Source organism: Talpa occidentalis, unplaced genomic scaffold (assembly GCF_014898055.3).
Source record: "Talpa occidentalis isolate TD23 unplaced genomic scaffold, MPIMG_talOcc4v2.1 talOcc4.14, whole genome shotgun sequence".
Taxonomy (NCBI): Eukaryota; Metazoa; Chordata; class Mammalia; order Eulipotyphla; family Talpidae; genus Talpa; species Talpa occidentalis.
This window is the reverse complement of record NW_023601433.1, coordinates 71,950,233-71,964,960: the sequence shown is the minus strand read 5'-3', so window position 1 is coordinate 71,964,960 and position 14,728 is coordinate 71,950,233. Positions and strand designations below refer to the sequence as shown.

Here is a 14,728-nt window from a genome sequence, read left to right as displayed (position 1 = left end):
ACTATAGTGAATCTAAAAGAAGAGAGGAAAAGAAGATGGAAGGAACATATATCCTAGACAACAGAGGTACCACACTAACACCAATATCGAGAAAGCTGGAGTGGCGATACCACTACCAGGCAATGTAGACATCAGAACAATGTGTTACTGGGCTGAAGGATTTCTCATCCCCATAAAGGGGTCAATTCATCCAAAGGACATAATAATCACAAACATGCATGCACCTGTCATGGGGGTTCCAGCAATTCAGCTTCCAGGCACTTCGCAAAGAGAGACCACAGCGCAGGTCCACAACAAGAGTGTGTGAGACACCCATGGCAGCTCTGTTCATTATTGGCCCTGACTGGAAACCACCCCTGAGAACAATTGAAATAGTTAAGTCTCTACAATGGAACACCATTCAGCAATAAGAGAAACTAAAGAAACAAACTCGCTGTGAATGTGGATGGATTGAGAGGGCGCTGAGGCAACCCCACCAGGCACAAAAACGCAGCTATTGTGTGACTATTTATATAAAGCTCTAGGAAGGGCCAATGAAATCGAATGTGACTGAAGGCAGATCAGCCTTGGGCTGGGGCTGGGGTGAGCGGATGCAAAGGGGCTTTTCAAAGTAAAGAAAACAGTCCCTGCACAGGTTGGGTAGTGAGTGGCTGGTACACACCTTGGTCAGAACTCAAATGCTGTTCTTTTAGTATATGCATACTATACCTCTGTAAGGTCGTCTTTAAAAAGTTTAGGACACAAGTACTGAGCATAGTTATCAGTAAGCAAAATAAACAAATAAATTTCCATCAAATTCTTACATATCCAGTACAGCCTAAGAAGGAAGTCAGGCATATCCAGAAAATCATGAATGAGAAAGACACAACGAAAGGGAGAGGCCCAAACCACTGCCCCAGGAAGCCATCCTATCTCAGCCAGCACCAATTCTGAACCCACTTGTTGGCCTGAGAGCAGAAGCCACAAAACAGAATTAATTTTAATCATCTTCAACAGTCATAAATTACCCAGTAAGCAAACAGTTTCCAAAAGAATAAAACCTCTGAAGACCAACAATTACTTATTTTTCTTGAAGTTATTATTTTATCCATGCTGCAAGCAGTAGAAATTCCAACTTAAAAAAACAACAACAAAGATTTCTTGGGTAAGTGCATCTTACAAGGTAAGAATATTTGCTGCTTTAAAAAGCTGTCCTAGTTTCTCTCTCACTGTGTCCCACTGTTATAAATAGTCTCTGAGGGACTAGGAGAATTCTCCCTGCCCCGCCACTGTTGGAATTTCTCTCCGAACCCAACCCATAAGAAGCTTCTCTGTTCATAAGAGAGCAGAAGGCATCAGAGCTGGGGCAGAGTTGTGAGCTCCGGGTTCATCTCAGAGCACCAGGAGGATGCGGAGGCAGACAAACAGCACTCCTCAGCAAAGGGCCCACTGTGCAAACCAGGTGACCTCAATTCCCAGAGGCAGGGACCAAACCTTCACCCCATATTCCCATGTCCTGGCCAAGCCTCTCCTTTACCTTCTGGCCTGAACTGAACCTGACACACAGATCCCCTCTAAACAAGCCCCAAATCCCCCTCTCCTTCCCTTACACAATACACTTCCTCATCAATCCCATCCTCAGAGTCTGAGATCTGTCAACTTCTCACCACAGGCCAGCGTCAGGCTCACTGCAGGAGCTCCCCCTTCCACACTCGCCCCTCCAGCCTTTTCTCCACCCCCCACCCCAACCCACCCCCAACCCCGCAGCTAGACTGCTCTGTGAACACTGAGTCAGAGGGAGCCATCCCAGTGCTCAAACTGTCCTACATCCCATGTCACTCCAAGTAAAAGCTGGGATATTCGCATGAAGAAATCCTCACGGTGGCCTGAAAGTCTCTCCACCACCAGCCCTCCCCTCCCAGCTACCCACTCCTCACACACCCTTCATTCCCACTTGTTCCACAGCTGCAGCCTCCCTGGCCTCTGCTCTTCCTCTGCCACAGGCTGCACTCTCAGGGTCTCTGCCCTGCTGAGCTCTCTACCTGGAACTACAACCCCTCACAAATACAGAGGGACTCGGCTCCCTCACGTCCCTGGTTATTAGACTCCCTGTGTAAGTGCTACTGAAGCTAAAGACCCCCTCCCCTGGGGCTCCCACAGCAGTTGGCCCCAGAGCACTGCCTGCGGCCAGTGCAAGCAGCTATAGGTGATGGGCATTTCATAGCAGCTTGGGGTGCTGGCAGAGGCCAGCAGTGATGGCACATGGCAGAGGCTCCCTAGCATGCTGAGGCTCCCTCCAGCTGCAGGCAGTAGAGAGGCCCACGGACTTAGTGCCTGGATCGTGTACTGATCAGGTGTGAGCTATGAGCTGGTCAGCAAGTGGTCTAATCGGGCATAGGATTGAAACCAGTCCAATCAGACTGGTCGGTGAGGACTCTGACAGAGGATATAAAGGAGGGCAGGCGCCACCTCAGGACCCTGGCACTCCCTGAGCCTTGCTTGGACAGGACATGCTTGGGATGCTCTGGACTTGCTCTGACATTCTTGCTCACTGGACTCTCAGGGTTGCTCGGACTGGACTCCTGCACTCACTCGACTCACTTGCTTGGATTCACTTGCTCTGACTCACCAACTTGAACTGGACACTTGCTTGCTCCAACTGGATGCTCTCAGAAGCATCCAGCAGCTGACCTCCAAGGAAAGAGAAAGAGAAGCTGAAAAGCTCCACAGAGAAGCCAAAGAGCTTCGCAGATACCAACAGCCGCTGCCTGCGTCCGGTCTGTCTCTGATACTACCTCAAAGGAGCACCAAGCCTCGAGCCTGGTGTCTCAAAGAGCTTTTTGTTGTTGCTGTGGGCCAAGAACTTACACAGAGCTGTAACACTAGTAACAGAGTGAGTGGCACTACTGGCCGGTGCTGTCCGGGTCACCTCTGAGAGCTGTTATCATCTGGCGGTATCGCCTCCTCGTGCTGCTGCCTTCACTGCTATCCGGGCCATGCCAACCTTCCAACTGTGGCTGTGGGCTGCAGCAGCGTCATCTCAGCCACCCCGCCTGGAAGCACCTCCAGCTGTGGCGAGTTGGATCCTGGCCCAGTGCATGCTCACGCACCACAGGCCCCAGGCCCTCGTTGACCAGGCAATGCCATCTTTTTTTTTTTTTTAAGATTTATTTATTCATTCATTCATTCAAGCACTGGGTACAGTCAGAAGCGCGGGAGGGTGAGAGAATTCACCTGAGCCAGAACGGGGAACAGAACAGGCAGACCAACGAAGTACACTGCTGAGGGGAGCAGCGGGCGGCAGGAGAGGTCTGCGCACCATGTGGGACCCTCGCCCGGTGGCCGGGGATGGAACCGGCGCTGCAGAGGCTGCGGGCAGCTTTGCAACCCAGTGCTCAACCGCTGAGCCACCGGGGAGGCCCGCAATGCCATCTTGGATGAGCAGGCTTTTGTGTAGGACTTTTGGACACTGTGGACACTAACTGGGGTGAGAAAACCGACCACCTGTAAACTTGAGAACGCCTTGCTGCCCCTGTTTGTTAAATAAACCCCATTGTTCCCTGAGCCTGCATTGTATTGTAATTAGGTGCACAGGTGAGAACCCGACAGCGACCTGTCCACTACTGGGACTGCCCTTTTACCCGTGATAGCCCTTCATGGCACTGTTTCACTACCTTCTCGAAATGCTCTATTTAAAGCTGCCAGACACACACACTGTCTCCTGTTTCCTCTCTTGACTCTTCTTTGTGACATTTACCACCACATGGAGTACACATTTGTTGGTGTCTGTCCTCTAGAATGTTAGTTCTGTGAGGGCACAGATTTGTGTGTTGCTCACTAAGTACACTCCCCAGTGCTTATCAGAACAATAGATTTCAAACAAAGCCTGTAGACTCTACATTTCATTTCCTTCTTTTGACTTTGACTAGAAGTTGAAATCCTAAAATAATTCTAGGGGAAGGTATAAAATCCTCAGTAAAGGTATTTCCAAAAGAGCTAAGAGCAGGGACACTATGACAGTGCTGGAATTTCATAATGCATCTGGGGTTCTTAAAGCTCTAACATGGTACAATCACACACACATACACTCGCCCCTGAGCTCCCAAAGCTGATGGACAACTTTCCCAGCAGGGATAATGTTTCCTAGGTCCTTGGCATTCTCCAGCGACATGAAGTATGACCCCACATGTGCTAATACTGCTACAGCATATGAGCTTTTTCCTCTAAGGTATGTGGGGTTCGGCAAGGAGAGGACGCAGTGGAGAGAGCTGCAGGTGCTGGCTGATCCTCCAGGCTCACCTCTGGGCCACAACAATAATTTCCCCTCATTTGCCATGAGAGCTGAACTCTTGCCTCAGAAACAGCAGCAGCAGCATTTTCTGTGAATATCAGGGACTCGGCAGTAGGAAGGAGCTCATAGCCACTGGGCACTAGCAGGCCAGAGGGGCTGAGGCAGGTGAGAGGGCTGGGGGGGCCCCTCTGTGCTAACGCCACCTCAGCTGGGTCCGTGTGCCTTTGTCTCACGAAGCCAGGAAACCCCAACTCCAGTGCGAATGTCTTTCAGCAAAGCACTCATGGGAGACCTGCCACGGAGACGTCGTGCACCGCCCCCAAATTCTGGATTTTGGTATCATTGCATATTAGGAATTGTATAGCTGATAGTTATTTTTAAAAAAGAAAAAAAAGCCATCTGCATGCTAAATTTCCACACTAACTTTTCCTCTAACAGGCAAAAAAAAAAAAAAAAAATTTGCTTGTGGGCAGCACAACACCCGGCCAGGCCTGACCTCTCAGGAGCTGTGCAAATTTGGTCACGCTATCTCACCTCGCCCAGAAACACCGGAGCCCTTGTTCAGTGCACAGGCAGCCATCTCTAGCTTAAAGGAACATAATTCCTATTAACTGCATGCTCAGAAGAGTGCAGGGAAAATAAATTAGCAACAGTTTAAAAGCTCATGAATGGAGCTGCCCATGTGCTGATTGGGTCTCCTGGAGGTACACCAGCTTCCAGCAGTCCTAGTGATCAGGAGATGCTGAAGGATCATTTATATAAATTTTTTCGTATAAATGATTATCATGACTGTTATTGGGTATTTAAATGATCGTTAAAAAGGAGTCCTAAAAAACTTTTTTTTTAAAGACAGCTAGATTTCCTCACAGGATGGCCTCAGCTCTCCCAGCATGCCCGGACACAGAGGTAGCACTGCAGAGGTGGTGGGCGTCTCCCTGCTTCCACCAACTCCATCTCTGTGAGCCCACTCCGAGGCCTGTCGTAAAATACAGCCTGCTGGTAGGATTTTAAGTAACAGCTTTTCCCTCTTCTCTAATGTCTTTCATTTTTATTGGGTAATTGTTTTTTAGGTAACCCAGCATTTTTATTAGGTAACCCAAGTTGAAACTGTGCAGAATCTGTGACCCTAATTTCCCTGGGTTCACTCATCATTAGCTGCCTCTTGGTGCATTGCCTTTTCAATTGAAAATCTAATTAGCTGTGCTTAGTCAAGTGTTTATCTCTGCTATTTGGAAGTTTAAATGAATCCTTAACCCTTTTCACGAAGGCATGGATGACTGATGCAGAACTGAGTGGGGCCCCAGGTTTTTCTCCTCTGTGCTGGTTGGTTGCTCTCGGCTGGGGAAAGTTTCACAGATAAGATAGGGTGGGAAGCTGGCTCTGTGACTGTCAGTCGGGGGGGCTTTTGTCAGGAACCACCCTTCACAGTGACAGAAACAAATACCTCCAAACAAAGGTGGAAACAAAAGAAAAAACAAAGACTGAAGCTGGTTCCCAGGTTGAGATTTCCCTCAACCAACCATATGCAAAAGCGCTCAACTTTGCTATCACTGAACCCTGGCCTATGAGTTAGAAGTTCCAAAATCATAAATATTTGTAGATGTAAACCATCTATTATGTTCTGAAGAACAAAACAGCTCAAGGGGTAATTTTATAAATTATGAAATGATTTTGTTCTTTGAAATTGACAAAAAAGTAAGTCTAAAATGTTTTATTCAGTATCACTTGTTTTTTAGTATTTCTGTGGACGTTATAATTACCAATTTATTTTTAGTCTATGACATACGTATTATATAGACATATATTCATATATGTCTATATAGGAACTGTCTCTATAGGAACTGTTAGAAATTTTTAAAAGGACTTTATAAGGTAGCAATTTCTGATTTTCCAATGTATCCCTTTTATAATGAAACATACACTTTTGTTTTCAAAGCCCAAGGCAAGTACACTTCTTATGCCTTAACCCCAAATGCCAAATACAATTTGTGCATTCTTCCTATGTAAATGTTTTTTGAAGTCATGTTAAATGTTTGAGACGAACACGAAACATATTTAAGAAATCAAAGTAAAAACTGAAAAAAACAGGCAACAGATTGGAAAGAAAGAAGTAAAACTGTTTTTATTCAGAGATAGAATCCTGCCTACAGAAAATCCTAAGGAATCATACAAGTGTGCATAAATGTGTGTAGAAACAACCTACTAAGACACACAAATGGCAAGACTACAGGATACACGTCCACTAGACAAAAACCCATTCCATTTCCAGAATGAGTTCTATGTCTTACAACACCATACCTCCATAAAGTTGTTGTTTTTTTTTTTTTAAGATTTATTTATTTATTTATTTATACAAGCACTGGGTACAGTCAGAAGCACGGGAGGGTGAGAGAATTCACCAGAGCCAGAGCAGGGAGCAGAACAGGCAGAAGGACCGAAGTACACTGCTGAGGGGAGCAGCGGGCGGCAGGAGAGGTCTGCGCGCCATGTGGAACCCTCGCCCAGCGGCCGGGGATCGAACTGGCTCTGCAGAGGCTGCAGGCAGCTTCGCAACCCGGCATTCAACCACTGAGCCACCGGGAAGGCCCCATAAAGTTTTTTTTTAAAAAGCAAAAATTGCAAAGTTTTGTCTTGTTGTGACCAAAAATCACATTTCCGACACCAACATTATTTCACACAAATTCAAAAAGATTAATATTCAGGCTCTGGATTAAGCTCTGAAGTCAGTGTTATAAAATGAAATGTCTTCCATGGCAATAAATGATGTAATACTACATTAACCATGATGTTCTTTATACATGAGAGTAACATTTGCATACTTCATGAATTAAGTATCTATTTTGGAGTCTCCTTCTAATCAGAAACATCCTCTTTTAATAAGAGTGGGTATGCTGACAGAGAAGCTAAGTAGATTGTCGACAGACAGATGGCATTTATCAAATGCCATGTGCCTTGGTTGCAAATGATAAAATTCTCATTTTTATCTTATAGAAGAAAATACTAACAAAATCATCTTAACTCTACCTGAATTTTTGATATTATAGTCTATTCAATAACAAGTATCTCTTTAAAATCATTTTTTTGGAGTCAAATCAAGAACACTGACAATATCTAAATGTGTAAATTTTACTAAAAGCTAATTAGGAGTCAACTTAATTGATATCAATTAAGATATATAATGTCTATACAAGGATGAGAAGAATAAAAGCAGCTGTCACTCTTTTATTCTGAAAATTGGCAATTAAAAACAAAGAATTAAGTATTTATCCTGTCGTATTCATTTCCTATTGCTTTGCAAACTCAATGATTTACAAACAAAACCATTTGTGATCAGAGTTCTGTAGGTCCATAGTCTGGGTGGGTCGGTAGTCTGGGTGGGTCCTGGGTGGGTTTTTCCAGGGTCTCACAGGCCTGCCCTACAGGATCTGTAGAGGGACCTTCCAAATTCACTCAAATTGTTAGTAGAATCCAGCCCTACAGTTGTAGGACTGAGGCCCCTGCCTTCTTGCAACCCGCCACGGAGGGGCCAACTCTCAGCTCCTAAAGGACACCCACATTCCTTCCCAGATGCTCCTCTCCACCTGCAAAGGCAGCAACTGTGTGTCCCATCTTTCTTGTGCTTCAGTCTCTCTGGTTCCCTCTTCTACAGGCCTGAGGAAATTCTCTACTACTAAAGGGCCGGTATGAGTAGACTGAGCCCACCCAGTGCATAACCTCAATTACATCTGCAAATCTCTTTCAAGCAGCTTACTCACTGGAGTAACACTAGGAAGCAGAGGTCATGGGGGGCATCCTAGAATCCTGCCAACCACATCAGCCTTTCCTGCATGAACTATATTTAAAGGCAATTAAGTAGCTCTAGTTAATAAGTAAAAGTAATAAATATGAAAGGAACAGCATAGACAACTCACCATTTTACAAACCCCTAATAAAGTAATTGACTTAGACAAAGATCACCAATGAAAGTGAAAAGAGCAGCAACTGACAGGTAATTGAGGTACTGATGGGTTGACCACATCTCAGCCCACTTTAGAAAAGTGACTGCATAGACACCTACATGTCATGTGCCTTCTGCTACAAAGTACACAGCACCACCCACAAAGGACTCGCTAAAAAAGTGGAAACCCACACTTAACCAAGCTGCTAGAGCTAACTTCCAGTGGACAGGAAATGTAAGAAATAGAAGTGCAATTTAAATGACACCAAGAAGCAGCAGCCAGAAAAATTCATAATGTGGAACATTCTACAATTTAACTGACCCAGTTTTTTTCAATGTCAATTTACCTGTATGTGTATGGCGGAGGAGGGGAATGCACAGGGGAGCATTCTAGATTAAAAAAGACACCATGACCAATTACAAGAACAATACCTGGATCTTCATATAACAAGCCAAAAAACAAAAAAGCATTTTTAGTTAATCAGGAAAATCTGAATATATACTCGATATTAAAGTATACCAAGAATCATCACAAAATTTAATTGCTTGGGATAAAGGCATTGTGGTTGTATAAGCAGACATTCCTATGGTTTTTTGAGATGCAAACAGGGCTGAAACGCTATGAGGGGTGTGTTACTTGCAACCACATAAAGAAGAGATGAACAAAGCACAATACTGAAAAATATTGAATCTAGGAAATGGGTACTGGGGTTCATTTTTCCAATCTATTTTTAGATGAGACTGGCTAAAAAACTTGTACAACAATTTCACTGAAGAGCGCTCATTCACGGACATCTGCCGAAAACCAACCACTGTGTTAAGTGCTTTAGGTACATCTCCTGCTGGACCCTTACAGCAGCCTTAGGAAGTAGGTATTGTTATCATCCCTGCTTTTACAGACAAGAAAATGAGGGACATAACCAATTCAGGGTGTAGCCAATACGCCTGCCAATCACCCATTGTCTCAGCAAAACCTCAGAGGTCAAGGAAATAAAAGATTTCTACGTTTTTATTTCACAAGGCATTTTTACACATCAGCTACAGCACACACTGGACATGAGGGAGGCTGGTAAGGGGTGAGGAGAAAAGAAGCTGATAGACAGGGGGAGAGGGAGTGAAAGAGAAACACAGAAACCGACCAGGCAGTAACTCACAGAGACATGGCGGGAAGGAGCTGACCGGAAGGCCGGGAAAGACAGAGGGGCAGACAGACCTGGAGAGACAGACAGATTTACTCCCACCAAGGTCCACCCCCCACTTTTCCCTAATCCTTAATACCAGCCAGAAAATGAGAGGCCACCCAGCAAAAGGAGGAACCAGACAGACAAGAGCTAGACACATGAAATATATAACTATGTCCAACATAATTACAGATCTGTGTCTGGCGGGTCTACCTTGTGCTCTCTCCCTGCCCCCGCAGGAGAGGCCCTTCTTTCCTGCGATCTTCCAAGTTTAAACCCAAGTTTCTCAAGACCAACTCCAAGCTCACAAATCAGAAGGAAGGAAAGAAGGAACTATCTATTTAAGCAATTTTTAATTTTCTAACAGCTTCACCAAGATAAAATTCATAAGCCATCAGCGCCAAGGGAAGCCACTCTTAGGGAAGAATCTGTGTGGATGACAATAAGTTACATTAAAGCCATTATCACTTAGATCATTATTCACTCTGATCAAAGGCTCCTGGAACCAGAGTCTGGTCAGGTTTGAATTAAAACAATGGAAAAGTCATGTTTGGGAGCTAGTGGTGGGTGGAGGGTTGATGCAAGGAGTGGGGAGGGTGGCAGACAGGAACGGGTTGTAGAAGTGAGAGTGGGGAGCAGAAAACAGAAAAGGCATCCTCAATCAGAAACTGGAATAACAGCTCCAGGGGCAGAAGGTTTGCAACAACCTACCAGTATGTCTTAATTATGTTAGAATGTTCTTTCTTCTCACGGAATCATCAATCACAAGGGCCAAAAAAGCAGATACAACCCAAATATCTGTCAACGAATAAATGGTCAAACAAAGTGGGGCACACCCACACAATGAAAGGGGACAGGAACACAGGGAAGAGCGAAGTTCTGCTACACACCACCACGCAGGTGAGCCTGGAGGGTGTGAGCAGTGGGCCCTCGAGAGGCTACAAGAGAGGGGTGTGACTCCCTTTGTGTGGAGTCCCCACAGCCACAGCCAGAGAGGCAGAAATCAGATCAGCAGTGATCACCTCTAATGAGGCCTAAAAGGAGAGGGCAGAATGGGCAATGACTGCTAATGGAGAAGCAGTTCCTTTAGGGGGGAAGGTGATGAAAATATTCTAGAATGAGATGGTGATGACAGCTGCACAGGTCTGTGGCTGCACTGAAATCACTGAGCTACATAGCCATTATATGGACAAAGGATGTGCTATGTAAACTGTATCGCGACATATTTTAATATACTTTCATTGAAAATATGTTACTTTGAACATTTAGATTTTTAATTATTTATTATTTTAAAAAATCAAAAAATTCTTAACTAATAAATAATTGCCTTTTTCCCTTACATCAAAGATAGACTTTCTCTTGTTAACATGCTAGATGTTTTCTGGTTTTCAGTAAAACACCAGAAGCAAAGGAGACCATTTGGATGGATAGTTAACCAAACACAATGAGGAAGACAATGAGAAGCACCAATAAAAAAGGAAATGAACACCAAATGCCTTCAACTGATCTGTTCCCAAGCGAATCCTGGTGATCAGAACAGTCTCTGCGTGGTTCAGGGCCACTGTCCTCCAAACATTCAGGCCACAATTCATCTCCAGATCACATTACCCACCTCTGACCAGTGTAACTCCATGTATTATCACAGCAGCTACTAAAGTGTTGTGATAGGCTGGCTGATTTTTGTAGACAGGTAAAACGCACTTTACAAAAATCCATAGACTACCTGTACCAGCTTCTACTTAACTTGAACAAAAGGAGCATTATAACTCTCCAAAAACAAATCTATCCAGTTCTTACTGGGTGACCTCCTGGAATACATTCTATGTTCATTGTCTCCTTTCCAATCGTCTTTAAAGAATTATTATAATAGAATAGAGAAGGGGAACTTGGAATCAGAACAAGTCACTTCACCCCCAGGTCTGCATCTCCTTGCCTGTAAAATAAAGGGCCCCCCCTCGCAGAGATTTGGAGGTCCAACTCATGGAAACAGGACTAAATACAGAAGTAGAGTTCTAAGGAACTTTTAGTAAAATCTTCACTTCTTGGAATTTTAATAAACAATTTAAATTTCCCCTAGCATAAGATAACTCTAAAAATCAGACACAGTTCCTCAGGAAATTTTATCTGAACAAACATGGGAGACAAGCAAGGTACAAAGAAAGTAGAAAAGCATTCTGTCTGCTTATATTCAGCTATGCTGATTTCATATAGAAACCCAGAATCACCTGTTTAGCTACTAATAATGCTAGCCGGCAGGCCAGATGATGAAGCCTGTACAACAATGGGAATTGATTTGGGAGAACGGAAAAAAAACGTGTGGACTGTAAATTATCTAACCCGGATGATGGTCACCTCTAAACAGCCAGCCTTTCAGTAGGCAGGGAGAACACGATTATCTCTTCTTCATAGGGCTTGAAACTCCACACCAAAACTGCAGTTCAGTCCTAATTTCAATGGGCACTAACGTCTGATAACCACACACCTGCTGCGCCCGGGCCAAAACCAGCATGGCCAGAGTTGGGCATCAGCCAGTGAGAAATGCTTCTTACCTCTGTGCCCACAATAGGAGAGTCCTTGTGACCCAGTAAGTGAAGACTCTGAATGGGGTCACAGGAACAAGAGTAATCAGGTGTGGGACTGACAATGATGAACAGTCTATGAAACCCCGTAACCCACGAAAACTAATGAGAACACTCTGTGGAAGCACCTGGGCAACCATAAGAATGGGACTGTTTGCCGAAGACACAGCCCAACTCACTGCAATCACAAGGGCACATGGCAGTGAGAGGTGCTGAGGACCCAGGAGGGGCGCAAGGCCTGAGAGAGGGCCCAGACAGAGCAGGAACCTGCTTGCAGGTTCCCAATCCTTGGGTTGTAGCAACCCCCTAGACTGCCTGAAAACCTACAGTCAAATTAGTCTATTTCCTAATAGCTTATTCGTAAGGTATATCATCAGGAACATACAGTCACTACCTTAGTAAGTACACGAAACTTCCTTCATCCCCAGCTCTACCTATAAAGCATGTACACTATTAGAGGAGCATTTATTAGAATGTCACCCAGTATCACCATTAAAATCACAGTGTGCCAAATGAACAATCAGAACTTACCAATTTTCTGACTGAAAATCTTGTCAAAGGTTATTTCATTTCTCTCCTCGAGATATTTCTGCATCACACTCCGGATACTAAAAGAGAAGAGGAACATGTTTTTAATCAATCTGGAATGCACGATGAGTAACCATCCTGAGAATACCAAATATAGGATGCCTTCACTCAAGGCAGGGGGAGGAGAGACCCCTCTTTCTCATATCCACACCCATAAGAAATGACCAAGCAGACTTAGAGCTGGGGGCATCACTGCTCCAGCTATTACCTTCTCAGTGAGTGAGGGTGACTTACTTAGAGACTAAACACCAGAAATAACTGAAGGACTCTGAGAAAGCTCACTCTCAACACGCTTTCCAAAATATGCAGAAGCATGTATGCACCAGTAGACACAGGATGATTCCTGCTAATCAATTAAATGGGTTGCTTTCTAAAAAAAGTAAAAGCTCATGGGTATAATTAATATTTAAAAAATCAACCGTGGGCGTCCCTGGTGGCTCAGGGATAGTGCTTAAAGTCTCAGCACTATCAAGCTATCGCCAGCCACTGCCACATGAGTTTGCTTCCTGCCCAGGGAGCTAACCCACATGGTGCAGCAGACCTCTCTTGTCTCGCCCACTGCTTCCCTCAGCAGTGTATTTCAGTACATCTGCCTGTTGTTCCCCACTCTCTCTCTGGTGAATCTTCCTCTCACCCTCCCCCCCAACACACCTCTGGCCTACACCCCGGTTCTTCCATGTATAAATAAAAATAAATCTAAAAAAAATAAAAAAATAGAAAATCTACAGTAGGGTTAACTATGAAACTAAAGCAAGGTAAACAAAGTGGTCAATGAAATGGAACAGAGTACATATAAGCTGACCCACACACAAACAAGGAAGTTTAATATACAACAGAAGGAACAAGGCAGAAAAATGGGGACAGGAGGGTCCCCATTCAGCAAGTGCATTCCAAAGTGATCAACCAAGTGGAAAAGGCAAAAACTTTAATACCCATTGATGGGCAATTTGGCTTTATCCTTTAAAAAAAAAAAAAACAATAATTGAGGCATTTTATATATAGAGAGAAGTGCATTATATTAACTGCATGTTTTAACATATATTAAGTGAATTTATTTTAAGATTGGTACTTTCATATATAACTACTATCCTAGTCAAAATGTAGAATTTCTGTCACCCCCAAAAGGTACCCCTCTGCAATCAGTCTCCCCATATTCTAGGATTCTGGCAACCACTTATCTCCTTTCTGTTAATGCAGCTTATTGCAGTAGTTCTAGAATTTTATACAAATAAACTCATGCAACATGCTGTCTTTTGTGTCTGGCTTCTTTCACTCAGCATAAGCAAGCTTCATTCATATTGTTGTGTGCATAAGTATTTAGTTACTTTTTATTGCCAAGTAGTATGTCATTGTATGAATATTCCACCATTTGTTTACCGACTCATCTGCTGATAGACATTTGGTTTGTTTTTAGTCTGGGGCTATTATGAATAAATCTGTTTTCAATATTTGTGTATAAGTCTTTTTATGGACATGTGTTTTAATTTTTCTTGGGTAAATATCTTGAAGTGAAATTGTTGGTCATATGGTAAATTATATTTAACATTACGAAAACTTCTAAACTATATTCAAACTGGTTGTACAATTTCACATTCCCAGCAACAGTTTATGATGGTTCCAGTTACTCTACATTCCTTGCCAACACTTGGATTGTCAGTCTTTTAAGTTTTAGCCACTCTGTTAGGTGTGTAGTGACATAGTATTTCAATTTTCATTTCACTAATGAATAATGATGTTGAGCATATTTGGACATGATAATTGGAATACATATATCTTCTTTTGTGAGGTACATAATGTTTTAGTTGAGTTGTTTCAGTTGTAAAATGTCAAGTCCTTTGGTCGGCTTTATGTGAAAATATTTTCTCCCAGTCTATGTACCTGGCCTCTTCATTTTCTTCATTGTAGTTCTTCTAAGAGTAGAAGCTTTTACTTGATGAGTCCCAAGTTATTATTCCTTCAGTGAACAGTCTGCAATGAAATCTTTCCTATCCCAAGGTCATAAAGATATTAACCCATATTTTTCTTTACAAATTTCAAAGTTTCAGCTTTCATATTTAGTTCTAAGATCCACTTCAGGTAAATTTCTGTTTGTGATACAAGAATCAAAGTTCTTCATTTTTCCCCTTAATAAAAAATTATCCCATTATTATTTATTGGGGGGGGGAACTATATC

The 14,728-nt window shown here is 43.5% G+C and overlaps 1 protein-coding gene across 4 annotated transcripts in view; it reads right to left on the bottom strand.

Annotated features, from left to right (window-relative positions):
• The window catches only part of GRK3 (G protein-coupled receptor kinase 3), a 149,678-nt gene that overhangs the window by 89,899 nt on the left and 45,051 nt on the right, over positions 1-14,728 (bottom strand). For all 4 annotated transcript variants that reach the window (XM_054695199.1, XM_054695198.1, XM_037510780.2 and 1 more), the window contains one exon: positions 12,499-12,575. In XM_054695199.1, coding sequence (XP_054551174.1) covers positions 12,499-12,575 — 77 coding nt within the window. The remainder of the gene's footprint in view (positions 1-12,498; positions 12,576-14,728) is intronic.